At 38.0% G+C, this 16,581-nt stretch overlaps 4 protein-coding genes across 4 annotated transcripts; 3 read left to right on the forward strand and 1 right to left on the reverse strand.

The window, feature by feature from the left end:
• Positions 1 to 652: 652 nt before the first annotated feature.
• LOC135942485 (uncharacterized) lies at positions 653 to 2,998 on the reverse strand. Its single transcript, XM_065488613.1, has one exon. It carries the CDS (start codon positions 2,996 to 2,998, stop codon positions 653 to 655), a length of 2,346 nt encoding a protein of 781 aa, XP_065344685.1.
• Positions 2,999 to 5,940: 2,942 nt separating this feature from the next.
• On the forward strand, positions 5,941 to 9,110 carry LOC135943652 (uncharacterized). The gene is made up of 3 exons (XM_065490301.1): positions 5,941 to 6,095; positions 8,585 to 8,876; positions 8,945 to 9,110. The coding sequence occupies exons 1-3, from the start codon at positions 6,017 to 6,019 to the stop codon at positions 8,955 to 8,957; spliced, it is 384 nt and encodes a 127-aa protein (XP_065346373.1). The 5' UTR covers positions 5,941 to 6,016; the 3' UTR covers positions 8,958 to 9,110.
• A 248-nt stretch (positions 9,111 to 9,358) lies between these two features.
• LOC135942969 (uncharacterized) lies at positions 9,359 to 10,485 on the forward strand. The gene is made up of 2 exons (XM_065489336.1): positions 9,359 to 9,395; positions 9,879 to 10,485. Exon 2 carries the CDS (start codon positions 9,898 to 9,900, stop codon positions 10,390 to 10,392), a length of 495 nt encoding a protein of 164 aa, XP_065345408.1. The 5' UTR covers positions 9,359 to 9,395; positions 9,879 to 9,897; the 3' UTR covers positions 10,393 to 10,485.
• A 4,038-nt stretch (positions 10,486 to 14,523) lies between these two features.
• On the forward strand, positions 14,524 to 15,690 carry LOC135943458 (uncharacterized). Its single transcript, XM_065489992.1, has 2 exons — positions 14,524 to 14,589; positions 15,091 to 15,690. The coding sequence occupies exon 2, from the start codon at positions 15,106 to 15,108 to the stop codon at positions 15,598 to 15,600; it is 495 nt and encodes a 164-aa protein (XP_065346064.1). The 5' UTR covers positions 14,524 to 14,589; positions 15,091 to 15,105; the 3' UTR covers positions 15,601 to 15,690.
• Positions 15,691 to 16,581: the final 891 nt, after the last annotated feature.

Raw genomic sequence — 16,581 nt, forward strand, 5'->3', positions numbered from 1 at the left:
AATAATACCAAACCATTGTTATAATTATACTCATTATTGATTACGACAAATAGGTAACTGCGTCATATACATACTTTATAAATTAAATAACAAAATCATTCAATGGCAATTCACTCTTTCTCTCCGCATTGAGTATTGAAAACGCAACAAATGCAAAATTAATTTAATGTGCCTCATCCTCGTGGGATACCTCCGTGGCCTTTTGTCCTTCACTTTTTAATGTTAATAAAAAGAACGGCAAACAGAATTATCAGATTAATATAATGAAAGTAAACACATAATTGCTGTTTTCACATGCAACAGAGTCAGAAAAATATATATATTATGTTTATAGGGAATTGAAGTCAAAAATGTAGACGCTGCTAACAGCTTATTGAAAAGGCGATCATAGAAAATTTATTCAAGAAGTTGAAATCAAACCCGTGTGTTTTGCGTTTTTAAATATTTTATTTGTTGAACTTAGGAGATGGAAAATCAACACTAACAAAATCTCTCTAGCTAAGGATAAAATTGATACGATTATTTTTTAATTAGTCCTTATTTTCACTAACATATTCGAACGGTTCTGGCGTGGGCACTTCTTCTTCAGACTCATCAGACTGTTGTTTATTCTTGGCAATTACACCATAGCGTCACAGACTCCATCGAGGAATTACTCCTCTCCTGCTGACTCTTCGCTTTCGGTTTCACTCCCTCCATCGGAGGAATAAAGTGTGTATTTCCCCAGAATAGGGTTGTTTGGGACAAACTCAACCTCGTGGGATTCCTCCTCGGACTTTGATTCTTCGCTTTCGGTTTCGCTCCCTTCGTCGGAGTCATAAAGTGTGTCTGTGTCTGTCCAAAGAGTTGGGTTGTTTGGGAAAAACTCAACCTCGTGGAATACCTCCTCAGCCTCTGATTCTTCGCTGTCGGTTTCACTTCCTTCATCGGAGTCATAAAGTGTGTCTGTCCACAGAGTTGGGTAGTTAGGAACCAACTCAACCTCGTGGAATACCTCCTCGGCCTTTGGTTCTTCGCTTTCGGTTTCACTCCCTTCATCGGAGTCATAAAGTGTATATTTCCACAGAGTTGGGTAGTTGGTGACCCCCTCATCCTCGTGGGATACCTCAGCGGCCTTTGGTCCTTCGCTTTCGGTTTCACTCCCTTCATCATCGGAGTCATAAAGTGTGTCTGTCCACAGAGTTGGGTAGTTTGGGACCAACTCAACCTCATGGGATACCTCAGCGGCCTTTGGTCCTACGCTGTCGGTTTCACTCCATTCATCGGAGTCAAAAAGTGTGTCTGTCAACAGAGTTGGGTAGTTATGGACCGACTCAACCTCGTGGGATACCTCCTCGGCCTTTGGTTCTTCACTTTCGGTTTCACTCCCTTCACCGGAGTCATAAAGTGTATATTTCCACATAGTTGGGTAGTTCGCGACCCCCTCATCCTCATCAGATACATCCTCAGCCTTTGGTTCTTCGCTTTCGGTTTCACTCCCTTCATCGGAGTCATAAAGTGTGTATTTCCACAGAATTGGGTTGTTTGGGAAAAACTCAACCTCATGGGATACTTCAGCGGCTTTTGGTCCTTCGCTGTCGGTTTCACTCCATTCATCGGAATCAAAAAGTGTGTCTGTCCACAGAGTTGGGTAGTTATGGACCAACTCAACCTCGTGAGATGCCTCCTCGGCCTTTGGTTCTTCGCTTTCGGTTTCACTCCCTTCATCGGAGTCATAAAGTGTGTATTTCCACAGAATTGGGTTGTTTGGGAAAAACTCAACCTCATGGGATACTTCAGCGGCTTTTGGTCCTTCGCTGTCGGTTTCACTCCATTCATCGGAATCAAAAAGTGTGTCTGTCCACAGAGTTGGGTAGTTATGGACCAACTCAACCTCGTGAGATGCCTCCTCGGCCTTTGGTTCTTCGCTTTCGGTTTCACTCCCTTCACCAGAGTCATAAAGTGTGTATTTCCACATAGTTGGGTAGTTGGCGACCCCCTCATCCTCGTCGGATACCTCCTCAGCCTCTGGTTCTTCGCTTTCGGTTTCACTCCCTTCACCAGAGTCATAAAGTGTGTATTTCCACATAGTTGGGTAGTTTGGGAAAAACTCAACCTTGTGGGATACCTCCTCGGCCTCTGATTCTTCGCTTTCGGTTTCACTCCCTATATCGGAGTCAAAAAGTGTGTCTGTCCACAGAGTTGGGTAGTTAGGAACCAACTCAACCTCGTGGGATACCTCCTCGGCCTTTGGTTCTTCACTTTCGGATTCACTCCCTTCACCGGAGTCATAAAGTGTATATTTCCACATAGTTGGAGAGTTGGCGACCCCCTCATCCTCGTCGGATACCTCCTCAGCCTCTGGTTCTTCGCTTTCGGTTTCACTCCCTTCACCAGAGTCATAAAGTGTGTATTTCCACATAGTTGGGTAGTTTGGGAAAAACTCAACCTTGTGGGATACCTCCTCGGCCTCTGGTTCTTCGCTTTCGGTTTCACTCCATTCATCGGAGTCAAAAAGTGTGTCTGTCCACAGAGTTGGGTTGTTTGGGACCAACTCAACCTCATGGGATACCTCCTCGGCCTTTGGTTCTTCGCTTTCGGCTTCACTCCATTCATCGGGGTCAAAACGTGTGTATTTCCACAGAATTGGGTAGTTTGAGACCCACACATCCTCGTCGGATACCTCCTCGGCCTTTGGTTCTTCGCTTTCGGCTTCTCTCCATTCATCGGGGTCCAATCGTGTGTATTTCCAGAGAGTTGGGTAGTTTGAGACCCACTCATCCTCGTCGGATACCTCCTGGACCTTTGGTTCTTCGGTTTCGGTTTCACTCCATTCATCGGGATCATAACGTGTGTATTTCCACAGAATTGGGTAGTTTTGCACCCAGACACCCTCGTGGGATACCTCCTCGCCATCTGATTCTTCGAGTTCGGGTTCACTCCATCGGTTGAAGTCAACGGGTGTGTTTTTTCTACAACAAGTTGAGTAGGTTGCGTTCCATACTCTCTTGGGAGACATTTCCTCAACTGCTGACTCTTCGATTTCGGCTTCACTCCTTTTGTCTGTGTTATCGGATGGAAATGCGAAATTCGACAAAGTTTGGTTTATGTGTTGAACGTTTAGGAAGTTCTAATATTGAACCACGGCTGTAGCTTTAATGGGCCACCATTCCCCTTCTGTGATGTTATTGTTATTTAATACAGAAAGTGATTAATATGCCATTATTGACAGCCTACTACAAACATGTTTTTGAAGTCTAGAAAGGCTAAAAAATGTAATTTGGTACTAATCTTTAATGTATTTGTTTTCAGTTACCTTCGACTTAGATTTACACATTTATTTGAAAAGCTAAATAAAAAAAAAATCGCTGAAAAAAACTTAAAATAATTATTTTCATTTTCATCAATATAATTGTTTCCCATGATCGTTTTTCCCATAAAGAATTGAGAGCAAAATGTCATTGAAATTGATCCACCGTGACCTATTAAGGAGGTTGATCGCCGCGAGAGAAGCAGTAAAATAAATAGTGCCCGCACACATGTTGTGTGTGTGTGTGTGTGTGTGTGAGCGCGTGTTATTCTTTCATCTATTTCTTATCGCACGGCGCGGTGGCTCTTGTTAGCACGCGCCCATAACATATTTATCGAAACTTGACTCTTTATATCGAAACTATTTTCAAATCAGCTACATGGATGTCATGGAATATTTTAGGCGGATTTTTACTAGACGTTGTGCTCTAAATTACTCTTTGAATTTAGTTCTTTAAGCCTTTCATGCATACTGGGCATAACGCTCTAAAGGTGCTAAATTTTTCGTTTGCAAACAGCCAATGCAACTCCTTATACTCTATTAGCTCTCCACATATAGGAAAAGTCAGCAAAAATCGTTACAGAATATGAACTTAAAACGGCTTTATTTTATCATTGAAATCATTTCCTATTATTAGTTAATCAAAAATTCGTGAATATCGCTCTTTTCTATCTTTGATAGACACTAATCAAGCCAGACAACCAAATTAGACCGAAAATATTCAACACAAATTCTCTATCTAGCTATTCTAGCTGTATTGAAGATGCGACCGTAACTTTACATTCAGATTATTTTGACACCAATTCAATAAAATTTTCAATTTCTACATTTTTAAGGCAAATAAAAGAAGCAAAAAATTGCTGGCTCAATTATTTTCAGCACAAAACAAAACAACATTATTTGCATAAATTTGCTATTTCACACAATTTATCATTCAATTCACCAGTTTGGAAGGACCATAGTAATCGACGCCGCAAACAGAGAGAGAGTCACCTCAAAAACCTTTTTTTGAAAAACCAAATTGCAGCATATCCAAAACATTGTTTACGACCGGGGACAAATGTAATGCTTTTTTATCTTAACTGTGTCTCCTCCAGTAAACCCATAATAACTCACGCGAGAGATTAATTTACACGGTTTTACAATCGCATACCACTGGAGAGGTTAACCGAAAATAAAATTAATATATTAAAACAGAGATGCGTCTGTGGTGAAAGAGAAAAAGTGCTAAGTGAGAGTTTGCTACTAAACATACAAAAGATTGAAAAATAGTCGTGGGTTATTGTTTAGTCTACTATGATTGATCGGGTGCTAAAGATTAAGAGATTGTTGGTTAATGAAATCAAACGAAACCACTCTCTGACAGCGCTCATTTATCTCAGAGCGGATAGTGCGGATACAGTATTCTAAGGCATTGGCATTACAATAGCCCAAGTCTTATCATGGAATCTGTTTTGGCTAACTGGCTCTATGAATTCTGTGATCGGATCGTTGCTTGCCATTCTATTGGCGTACGAGTAAATAATTCAGGTTTTGTGAATTTTGCAATTTCCGAAAAAATGCGGATTTTTGCGAATCCTTTAAATGTTAGGGCCGGGATAGTCATAGATTGTAGTTAATAAGCATGATATTTGTACAAAATCTTATTGCACGATATGAAATACAAATTAAATATGTATTGCAACACGTTGTCTTATTTGAATTGTTACATAACTAATTTACCTCTTTTTAAATTCAACAATGTATAAAATGTCCAAAGAGCAGCCAAGTTTAATTTAATTTCTTCACTTTCAGTAATTTAGCGCTAGATGCGTCACGTAAATCATTTTTGATCTAGAATTCCCACAGCGGTAGCATCCAAGGCCGTTCCATATGAAGTAGCACGCCTTACTTGAACACGAAAATCCGATCAAAATTCCCAGACGGCTAATGAGAACTCGTCTTGCTTGTTCGTATCTCCAAAAAATTCTTTTTTCTGCCGGCATCGGTGCGGCTTTTAAGACAATCGTTGTTTCGTGAACAAAAGTCGCATATAAATTAGTTTTCTTATATGAAAAACTACTTAGCAAAAAAGTTCCTGGATTGAAAATATCAGAGTTCAGTTAAATTAAATTAAAAAAAGAACTGCTCTTCAAGAAAAGTGATAAATTATTTGACACAATGATTGCTGTTTCTTTAAGTCATTTATTTTGCGTTTACATTTTTTTCTGATAATTTAAGTACGATTTATGGGGACTGCATTTGGCATATATCTATTTTTAAAGACTTTCCAGCGCCTGAAAAGGAAAAACCTCAATTAGATCTGTTTGCTAGCAAAAAAAGGATGACTCATGCTTTCAGCTATAATTACCGTCCGACAAATTACTCTGCACTCTTAGTTAGTCGTGAGAGTAAAAAATAATCAACAATGCCGCGAGAATATGGAGGAGCCGGGATTTCCGCGCAAGTCGACGGACGAGAGGCGCAGGTAAACCCCGCGGCTCCAAATTGCTTTTGATCTAGACATTCGCAACGCCCGCCAAGGCTTTTCCAAATGACGAAGCAGCACGCCGCCGAGGCAGTAAATTGAGGCTCTTTGTTGCACTTCTATCTCTCTTCTTATCCCTTCCTTTCGATCAACCATTCGCAGGATGATGAACCTTTTTTTCTCTGGCGGAAGTATTCGCATATAAATGCACATCTGCCTGCGTGCAGAAGCTGCAGTTCGCAACAGAGAGTGAAACAAAGATGAAGAAGTTCTTCGCGGTCGGTCTGCTCCTCTTCGGGCTGCTCTGCTCAGCGCTCGCTCTGCCACTCGACGTCGCAGGTTCGTGATTGATTTATTTTCACATTCAAAACGTACGCAGATAGAATCAAACTTTTATTTTTTAATTACGCCCCTGGCAAAAAGAAAACTCTGATTTATGGGACAAGAATTAATAGCGTGCTTTTTTATGACTTCGTGTTCTTTTTTTTCTCAGCAGCGCAAATTACTAAATTGCTTAATCTTTAATTATTGTAAGTTGTATGTTAACATTGCGTTCCTTGGACACGAGAAATAAAATAATACAACACAGCTTGCGAGCTTTTTATAAAGACCGAACAATAAGTCATGTAAATCAAGCAAGGGAAAACTGGATTTGCAAGAGAACTCTAGCGTATTATTTTTCTTCAGACTTCAGACCATTGTTCCTCCTTTCTATTTAGATGTTATTTTTTGATAAAATTATCACCTGTCTGTTGCAAGATCATTAATATCTTCAAAATAGCAATTTTTAAACGTCTTATATCAAAGAAATAATAAATTAGTGTAATTTGAGTTACAAATTGTTTTGATGCTTTTGTATATGTATACAGGCAGTTGGGAAATTCAAATGAGAGATCAAATGAACTGTGACATTATGATAGCGTTTAGAGCTACACATGTCCAACTCAATTAATTCATGATATTTATCAAACGTCGGGCAAAGGTGTGCTGTACTCCTCATTAAGAATTTCCACCACGGCTGAGAGAAATTACTATTCTGAAAAGTTAAACCATAAAAAACGAGAGCGTCTCGTCTGCTGACGAAATTCACGTGCCTCCGCCACACGAATTAAGAGTTTATAACTGACGAAAACAGGTTTTCCACCTACAGACGGTGTGGGGCAACGAAATCGAAAATATGTATGGCCATTTCTCCATCCGTGCCATCCAAAAGTTCAGCAGCTTTATGCCGTCACAATAAAAAGTATTTGGCCACCGGAGTTTTTGTCAGCACTCGCCACCGTGAGTGGTCATTATAGAGTCTCATTATTTCACAAAACACAATTGACAAATCAGCTTGCTTAGATATTTTTACAGCAGCAAGTAACTACTTTCATCTGCCTGACTTCGTTTGTTTATTACACAAATTGCTTATAAATAGAACTTGCGCAAAAATTTTCAGCTAAAAATAAATGACCCGCATTGGGGGGGATGGCGTTGAATCGCAGCAAAAGTATCTGGATTTCTTTTCTGATTTTCTGATAGATGTGTTTAAAGCAAATCTTTACAGAAAATTTGTGGATAATTCTTTTTTATCTTTGCTCGAATGCTCTTTAAAAATTGCGAAAAAAGCTAAAAATTTCCCAGCTTGCGGTTAATCTTTTTTATAAAATTGGCTCAAAATTTTGCATGCAAATCAAGAACTGTCTCCTTACTGTAAAATCACGATTTATTTCACAATTAAAGCAATATTTTCCTCAAAATATCGCGATGAGAGAAATAGAAATCAAGCGAAAAACCATAGACAAATCGTTTAATTATTTGAGAATTTTGACAAGATCCGAAATTAAACTGTTCCTCGGTCCTGATTTCATTATCGCACATTGTGGAGATTAACTATTGCTAAATTTCACAAACAATAAACTCAATTAAAATTTTTGACACAGTCAAAAATGCAAAATATTGACCTGTTTAGTTCTACTCTACAAAAATCATTATATACATGTATCTAAATTAATTAAAGTTTCAAATTAAATGATTTAACCGATTCACGCATTTATATTTTCTTTTGCCACAGCTGTGCTGTTAGAGAAACAACTTTTGCTCTGTGTTCAATTAAACCTTAAACAGCACGTTATAAAATATCTTAATTATCTCAGAGAGTTTAAAAATATGTACAATTTTTAAGAACAAGTAAAAATGAATTCAAAATATTTATTTTTTTTCGCCTAAACCAGATTTTAAAAATATTTTAGTCACTTTGATGATCCCTTTAGGATTTAACAAGCCAGAAACCGAATTATCGAAGCTATAGAGTGGCTTTAAATTCTGAATTTGTGATATTTTTATGGAACACAAGAAGCAAAATTAATATTTGATCTCGAGAAACAACTGGCAGGCTCTACTCTGCGTGGAAAATTGATTCTAAGCGCAGTGCAGAGAGTAAAATTAATAAGTTTTTTTCCTTAAATTAAGTCCAGCTTTTTGCCATTTAACTGTACACGGATTTAAACTGGTTTTAACTTAAAGATTTATGCCCATTAGACTTATCCATTACTATTATACGTATAGGAGATAAAAAGTGGACACAGTCATACATTTCGCAAAATACAAACTCAACGTATTTTTCATGTCAGCATACTTGTTCATGCAAATTAAAAAAAAACCAGCAGTGAAATGTATGATTATTTTATTGTCTCTTTGTTTGTCTGTTTTGATTTATCACAAAACGGCTTTCTACATATTAATATGAGATTATATTTTGTCGATAATCTGCTTCAGCCGTTCACCTTGAAAATGAACATGATAGAAATATTTTTCCAAAGTTTTTAATTGCATTTATTTTGCAGATGACGGCAGTGCAGGGGTGCCAGAGGTACCAAACGATGATGCCCTGGTGAGGTCGGTGCGCAGCCCCCACAGGTACGGCGGATACGGCGGCTACGGAGGTGGCTACCGCCCTTACGGAGGCTACGGAGGCGGCTACGGCAGGCCGTATGGAGGCTACGGTGGCGGCTACGGAAGGCCGTACGGAGGTGGTTTCGGAGGCAGCGGCAGCTACGCCAACGCGGGCAGTGGCTCGTTCGGCGGCGGCTTTGGAGGCAGCGCCAGCTACGCCAACGCAGGCAGTTTTAGCGGAGGGTAAGGCTCGATTGAAGTCATTCTTCTGTGTTTTTTTTCTCTCGCTGACCGGTTTGTTGTTTTTGCAGATTCTACGGCTAACGAGCTGATTTAGCCCGGCACCCTGCCTCTGCCCGACCTTGCTACTCTCTTCGGACCTGATTTTTAACATTTAAGGAGTGGATGACATCGAGTGAGATTTATACGCTAGCTACAACCGCTAATAAATATTACAAAAGCGCCGACTACCAAAAACCCGCATTGAATTTTATTTCTTCGCTTCCAATTACTTTCAATTTGTTTGATTTTTCTAGTAGAAAATTCAAATTAAAAGCCTGTGGTTTTCAATAACATAACAAGAAGGCACTATCTTATTAATTATTTTTATGGAAAATATGATGTAGCTTATTGACAACTTATTTTCTACGGATATTGGAGAAGATAAGATGCTTTCCTGTTTTTGTTTCTCTGAAATGATTTAAACCAAGCTTTCATCTCTTATTTTGCCAGTCAGAAGTTTGACTCAGGACAGGGCGTTAGGTTGGTAACAATTCTTGGGCTTATGAATATTTACGAAATGTATCAAGTGACATCATTTTTATGATTTCGCTTTAATTTTTTATATTCATATCACGCAGAAATATTTAATACAGACGTTTCCTTTTTTATTAACTAAATCTCTTGCAATTTGCAGAAAAATTAATATTTACAAGAGTCAAATTGTTTTCTAAATGAGCAATAAGGATAATCTACTGAGAGAATAGAAAATTATAATAATGGTTTTTGAAAGAAAATGTAGATAAAAAATAGATCTCAGCAGGATTGAAAGTAATATCAAAATAATTATAAGCCAAACTCTTGCCCCTTAATTTTGGATGGTTAATTTTTATATAAAGTATAGAAAACTGTCATGCCTAGAATCGCCCATTGTCATGTGTCATTTCCCAATCTCTCCATCTTGTCACTCTCCTCTATTCCTTATCTATTCATCTGTTTCGCTAATATTTCGTCCGGAATTTTTAGGAGGAGTGAAGGCAAAGAAATGTTGAAGATGAAGGTGATGCCGTTCGCGGCGATAATCCTTTTAATGATTATCCTCCGCACAAACTTTGTGCAAGCAGATGACATCGAAAACAAGGAGTGCTCCATCACTGAGGACGGCGACGGCAAGTCTTTCGTTTACTTGAGTTCAATCCTCCTGGCGGCCAAGTATCAGCGGTACAGCTCGCCCGATAAAGAGGCCAAGTGGAGAATTAAACCCGTGAAATTGGGAGGAAAAACCTATTACGAGCTGAGGAACGTCAAACGTGACGAATACCTGACGGGTCACAGTAACAAAGGAATCTACGGCTCAAAGAAGCCGTACAGCAAGTCGGACGACGAGTCCACCCTGTGGGAGATCAAACCTGCTGATACAGATTCTCCGGTAACCATCAAGAACTACAAACACGGATACATGGCCCTGCCGAAAGGAAGTGGCTCCTATATGCGCCTCACCTCAAGTTCTGTCAACAAGTGGAACCTCAAATGTAAATAATTTATTTTTCAATTACCTGCTTTCCTGCTGAAAAAAAAACATGAAACGATTTATTTTTATCGTTCCTGAATAAAACGCTTTGCAATGAAGAAAGGGCAAAAGTTTTATTTACCTTTCGTTTACCCACTAGAAGAAAATATTTAAAAATTATAAGGGTTTTGTTGATTCATTTTTGAGATAAAATATGTAGGAGAAATAAGTTAGTTAGGAGTGTATTTAATTCTAGCAGAAAGATCAAGATATGTTTCTCAACAGACACTTTTTTTTAAATGTTTTTAGTTACTTAGTTTTCCCTTTATTTGATCTGAGTAAATATTACTAACAGTTTTCCTGCTTCACCAATGTGTAAGTAAATCAACTTGACCTTTGACCTGCAAAAATAGTTGAAAAGGTACGTCTGAATCTGAATAAAAGTTTAAAATTTGGATGGTTCAAACAACTAACATTGCATAAAGTTTAAACTGAAACATTTTCCTAAATCCAAGTTACATTTTCTGATAAATTTCTACATGTAATCAACGGGAAAAAAACAAGTGTGCTGCTCAGACCGCAACGGAAACCGCAACTAATCAGATTGTTTAACTGAAAAAACTAATTAATTTTATATTTATACATCTGTGGAAACAAACTTAACTTGTAATTAAATTAACCTATAATTTGACAAGAAATTGTTTTGAAATATCCAGGCAAAAGGTTAAAAAATGGGGGTATACACAGCACGCAGTTATTTTTTTTATAAAATTTAAATTTCCTAGCTTTGCATAGACCATAAACCAAACAATGGACATAAATATAGCTCTAAAGATTTATATTTTGACACGGAAAATAGCGCACCTTTTGTATTGTACAGCGATTGTTTCGACCCCGCGGACCTCATCACTCTCCACAGCAGTGTTTTACCTCCAAAACAAAATTAATTAGAAGCAGAGAATTTTGAATCTGTGATCTTTGATTTTCCAGCTCAAAATGCCATTCATTGTAACAAAAAGACAGGAACATTATTTAATGAGCTTCAAAGAAACTTTTATTATTGGTTAAATTGGGAAGCATTGGGAAATAATTTATGAGTTCGTAAGAAATTTAATGACATCATGCCTCGCATGCTCAACGTCTGCTTGGCGGCACAGTATTGCATCGATAACTAGGCGTTGTGCAAACAACATACCTAAACATTCCGGTTATCCTTCAAATTTCGTATCACCTGAGCTTACAAAGTAATGATGTGTTTTTCATCGGCCCTAAAAATATCTCACTTTAACGTGGAATGCTTAAAGTGCGGAGAAAATACTATACAAAATTAAATTTAACGGTCACTGATTTAATCCTGAAACCAGTTTCAAACACACTCATAATTGCTCGAATCACAGGTAAATGCACACGGAATGCTGTGTTTAAAGATGTTAACTATGCTGGGACAAATTGTTTAGATAAAATAATTTGTGCACATCGATTTACTGGAAGGTACGATTATAAGTGAAAGTGCATATATTTTTAAGTCTTTCTAGGACATGAGCAATTTTTACCAATCGAGCCTCATTCACTGATAATTTATTCGAGGTCCCTTTCCCATAAAAATGTTTTTGATCGCAGCTATAGCCGCCAGAAAGGTTAAAAATTAAATTCCTTTCAATTTTGCGTGAAGTATGGAGCGGAATTTTTTCCTCCTAAAAATACAAAAGGGCCTACTGCTAAAAATTACATACATTGAATTTTATTTCATCGCTTCAAGCTATTTTCTATTTTTTAAGTAGAAAATTCGAATTAAGCCTTGGCATTTGGCTTCCTTTGCAGTTTTTAATAACATAACAAGAAGGCGTTATCTTTGTGTTAAAGATTGATATGAAAAATATGATATAGCTTATTGACAACTTATTTGCTACGGAAATTGGAGAAGATAAAATGCTTTTTTCTCTTATTTTGCCAGTGAGAAGTGAGACTCTGGACGTTGGGTTAGTAAAAATTATTTGGTTTATAAATATTAAGAAATAAATCAAATGACGATTCGCCTCTCATTTTTATGATTTCGTTTTAATTTTTTTATGTTCATATCTCAAGCAGAATATTTTATATAAACGGTTCCTTTTTTGATTATCTAAATATCTTGCAATTCATTAATCTGTTTCGCTAATATTTCGTCCGGATTTTTTAGAAGGAGTGGATGCAAAGAAATGTTGAAGATGAAGGTGATGCCGTTCGCGGCGATAATCCTTTTAATGGTTATCCTCCGCACAAACTTTGTGCAGGCAGATGGAATCGAAAACAACGAGTGTACCATCACTGAGGACGGCGACGGCAAGTCTTTCGTTTACTTGAGTTCGATCCTCCTGGCGGGCAAGTATCGGCGGTACAGCTCGCCCGATAAAGAGGCCAAGTGGAGAATTAAACCCGTGAAATTGGGAGGGAAAACCTATTACGAGCTGAAGAACGTCAAACGTAACGAATACCTGACGGGTCACAAGAACAAAGGAATCTACGGCTCAAAGAAGCCGTATAGAAAGTCCGACGACGAGTCCACCTTGTGGGAGATCGAACCCGCCGATGTAAATGTCTCGGTAACCATCAAGAACTACAAATACGGATACATGGCCCTGCCGAAAGGAAGTGGTTCCTATATGCGCCTCACCTCAAGTTCTGTCAACAAGTGGAACCTCAAATGTAATAATTTAGTTATAAATGGTTTAATTTCCCGCTGAAAGAAAAACGATTTATTTTTATCGTGTTTGAATAAAACGCTTAGCAATGAACAATGAGAAAAAGTTTTATTTACCTTTCCTTTACCCGCTAGAAGAAAATATTTTTTTTTTAAAAATAGGTTTTTTTCAATTAACTTTTGAGCTTAAAGAGGGGAATGATATTGTTTTGTGGTTTTAATTTTTATTTGCCAAGAAATAGGAGAGTGATGTTATAGGTGGATAGGGAGCTGGCCCCTTTTTTGTAATGGAAGGTACAAATATAGTTAAAGTACATACATTTTTTAGTATTTCTAGGACATGAGCAGTTTTGACTAATCAAGCCTCATTCACTGATTATTTATTCGACGTCCCTTTCCCATAAAAATATTTTTGATCACAGTTATAGCCGGCAGAAAGGTTAAAAATTAAATTCCTTTAAATTTTGCGTGAAGCATGAAGCGGGGTTTTTCCTCCTCCTCTCCAAAGAAGAATATTTTCGGCTTTTATTAAGATTTCGAACGACGATAATTCATCAGATAAATTTAAACCTGATGAGGTCTTATGGGCCGAAACACCTGCGAGGAATGTGTTTGATTTTTGTTTCTCCTTGAAATTCTTTCACAAACATCACATTCTATAGTGGACAGTATCAATTTGTTGAAAAAATCTTTAAATGAATCCAGGCTTTTTATTGTTATCGTCGCGATATAATTCCTTTTACAACGTTGCTGTCTGTTCAATGCATTGTTTACTTGTGTTGTTCGAGACATGAATACTAAAAAGCGCAATCTGTACCATTAAACTGCCCGCCGACTTTTTGCCAATGTTCAGGCTGGATTTTTCTTTTCGAAAATGTCATTAGCAAGATTTTATTTTGCAGATAGTGTCAGTGCAGGGGTTCCAGAGGTACCAAACGATGATACCCTGGTGAGGGCGGTGCGCAGCCCCTACAGGTACGGCGGATACGGAGGCTACGAAGGCGGCTACGGTAGGCCGTGCGGAGGGGCTTTCGGAGGCAACGGCAGCTACGCCAACGCGGGCAGTTTAAGCGGCGGGTAATGCTCGATTGACGTAATTCCCCAGTTTTTTCGCTGACCGGTTTGTTGTTTTTGCAGATTCTACGGCTAACGAGCTGATTTATCCCGGCATCCTGCCTCTGCCCGACCTTTCTACTCTCTTCGGACCTGATTTTCAACATTAAGGAGTCGATGACATCGAGTGAGATTCAAACGCTAATAAAAATTACAAAAGCGCTGACTACTAAAAACAACTAATTGAATTTTATTTCTTCGCTTCCAGTTATTTTCCATTTTTCAAGTAGAACATTCAAATTAAGCCTCGGCATTTGGTTTCCTTTGCAGTTTTTAATAAACATAACAAGAAGGCGTTATCTGTGTGTTAAAGATTGTTATGAAAAATATGATATAGCTTATTGACTACTTATTTGCTACGGAAATTGGAGAAGATAACATGCTTTTTTCTCTTATTTTGCCAGTGAGAAGTGAGACTCTGGACAGGGCGTTGGGTTAGTAAAAATTCTTTGGTTTATAAATATTTAAGAAATATATAAAGTGACGATTCGCCTCTAATTTATATGATTTCGTTTTAATTTTTTATGTTCATATCTCACGCAGAATATTTTATACAAACGGTTCCTTTTTTGATTATCTAAATCTCTTGCAATTTACTGAAACATTAATATTTACGAGTGTCAAATTATTTTCTAAATGAGCAATATAAGAATCATTTACTGATTGTGAGTGAATAGAAAATTATAATAATGGTTTTGAAAGAAAATGTAGATAAAAAATAGATACCATTAGGATCAGAAGTAATATCAAAATAATTATAAACTAGACTCTTGCCCCTTAATTTTGGATGGTTCATTTTTATTTCGTAAAAAAACTGTCATGCCTATAGAATCGCCCATTGTCATGCATCATTTCCCAATCTCTCCATCTTGTCACTCTCCTCAATTCCTAATCTATTCATCTGTTTCGCTAATATTTCGTCCGGAATTTTTAAGAGTGAAGGCAAAGAAATGTTGAAGATGAAGGTGATGCCGTTCGCAGCGATAATCCTTTTAATGGTTATCCTCCGCACAAATTTGGTGCAAGCAGACGGAATCGAAAACAAGGAGTGCTCCATCACTGAGGACGGCGACGGCAAGAATTTCGTTTACATGAATTGGCTCCTCCTGGCGGTCAAGTATCAGCGGTACAGCTCGCCCGATGACGAGGCCAAGTGGAGGGTGAAACCCGTGAATTTGGGAGGAAAAACCTACTACGAGCTGAGGAACGTCGAACGTGACAAATACATGACGGGTCACAAGAACAAAGCAGTTTACGGCTCAAATGAGCCGTACAGCAAGTCGGACGACGAGTCCACCCTGTGGGAGATCAATCCCGCCGATGAAAATGTCTCGGTAACCATCAAGAACTACAAACACGGATACTTGCGCCTGCCGAAAGGAAGTGGTTCGTATGTGCGCCTCACCTCAAGTTCTGGCAACAAGTGGAACTTCAAATGTGAATAATTTACTAATTTTCATTTACTTGCTTTCCTGCTGAAAAAAAATCATGAAACGATCTATTTTTATCGTGCCTGAATAAAACGCTTTGCAATGAAGAAAGAGCAAAAGTTTTATTTACCTTTCGTTTACCCACTACAAGAAAATATTTTAAAATTATAAGGTTTTTTAAGAAAATTTTTGAGCTTAAAGAGGGGAATTGTATTAGTTTTATTTGCCAAGTAATAAGAGAATGATGTTTAGGTGGGTAGGGAGCTGGCCCCCTTTTTTGTAAACGCCTATATAGTACCGAAATAGAGTGCCTCCAAGTCACCAGCTCGCGACTGTGCAACAAATTGGAATGTATTCAATTCTAGCAGAAAGTTCAAGATCTGTTACTCAACAGACACTTGAGTTTTAAAATGTTTTTAGTTAAATAGTTTTCCCTTTTTTTGATCTGAGGAAACATTACCAACAGTTTTCCTGCTTCACCAACGTGTAAGTAAATCAACTTGACCTTTGACCTGCAAAAATTAGTTGAATAGATTTAATCTTAATATTATTTTCAAATTTGGATGTTTCATACACCTAAACTGAAACATTTTCCTAAATCCAAGTTACATTTTCTGATAAAATTCTACAAGTAATGAACGGGAAAAAACAAGTGTGCTGCTCAGACCGCAACGGAAACAGCAACTAATTAGATTTATTTTTAATGAAAATACTAATTAATTTTATCTGCGAAAACAAACTTGAGTAACCTTGGCTTTTGTTTACTCTATAACTCGTATCTACATCCTCTTAGTCAGCGGAGGTCAGATTCCTGCGACGCGCAGTCATGGCGTCGGGTGGAGTATGGCGCGAAAAACGGTCACACATGAAAATACGCGAAAAGAAGCAAGTTTTCGTCAACATTGTGACATAATTTGCATTACTTGTACTAATTGTGTCTTTTGGATCGTAAAAACAAACTCTTGACACTCGTACGGCAATCCAAAGAGAGCTTTT

The sequence above is a fragment of the Cloeon dipterum genome, chromosome 4 (genome assembly GCF_949628265.1).
Source record: "Cloeon dipterum chromosome 4, ieCloDipt1.1, whole genome shotgun sequence".
Classification (NCBI taxonomy): domain Eukaryota; kingdom Metazoa; phylum Arthropoda; class Insecta; order Ephemeroptera; family Baetidae; genus Cloeon; species Cloeon dipterum.

What these genes read in the sequence shown, in the direction of transcription:
- LOC135942485 (XM_065488613.1), bottom strand. Translation starts at nt 2,998, where the DNA reads ATGTCTCCCAAGAGAGTATGGAACGCAACCTACTCAACTTGTTGTAGA.
- LOC135943652 (XM_065490301.1), top strand. Translation starts at nt 6,017, where the DNA reads ATGAAGAAGTTCTTCGCGGTCGGTCTGCTCCTCTTCGGGCTGCTCTGC. An exon ending in TCTGCCACTCGACGTCGCAG is followed by an intron (nt 6,096 to 8,584) that starts GTTCGTGATTGA and finishes TTTATTTTGCAG; the next exon opens with ATGACGGCAGTGCAGGGGTG.
- LOC135942969 (XM_065489336.1), top strand. Translation starts at nt 9,898, where the DNA reads ATGTTGAAGATGAAGGTGATGCCGTTCGCGGCGATAATCCTTTTAATG.
- LOC135943458 (XM_065489992.1), top strand. Translation starts at nt 15,106, where the DNA reads ATGTTGAAGATGAAGGTGATGCCGTTCGCAGCGATAATCCTTTTAATG.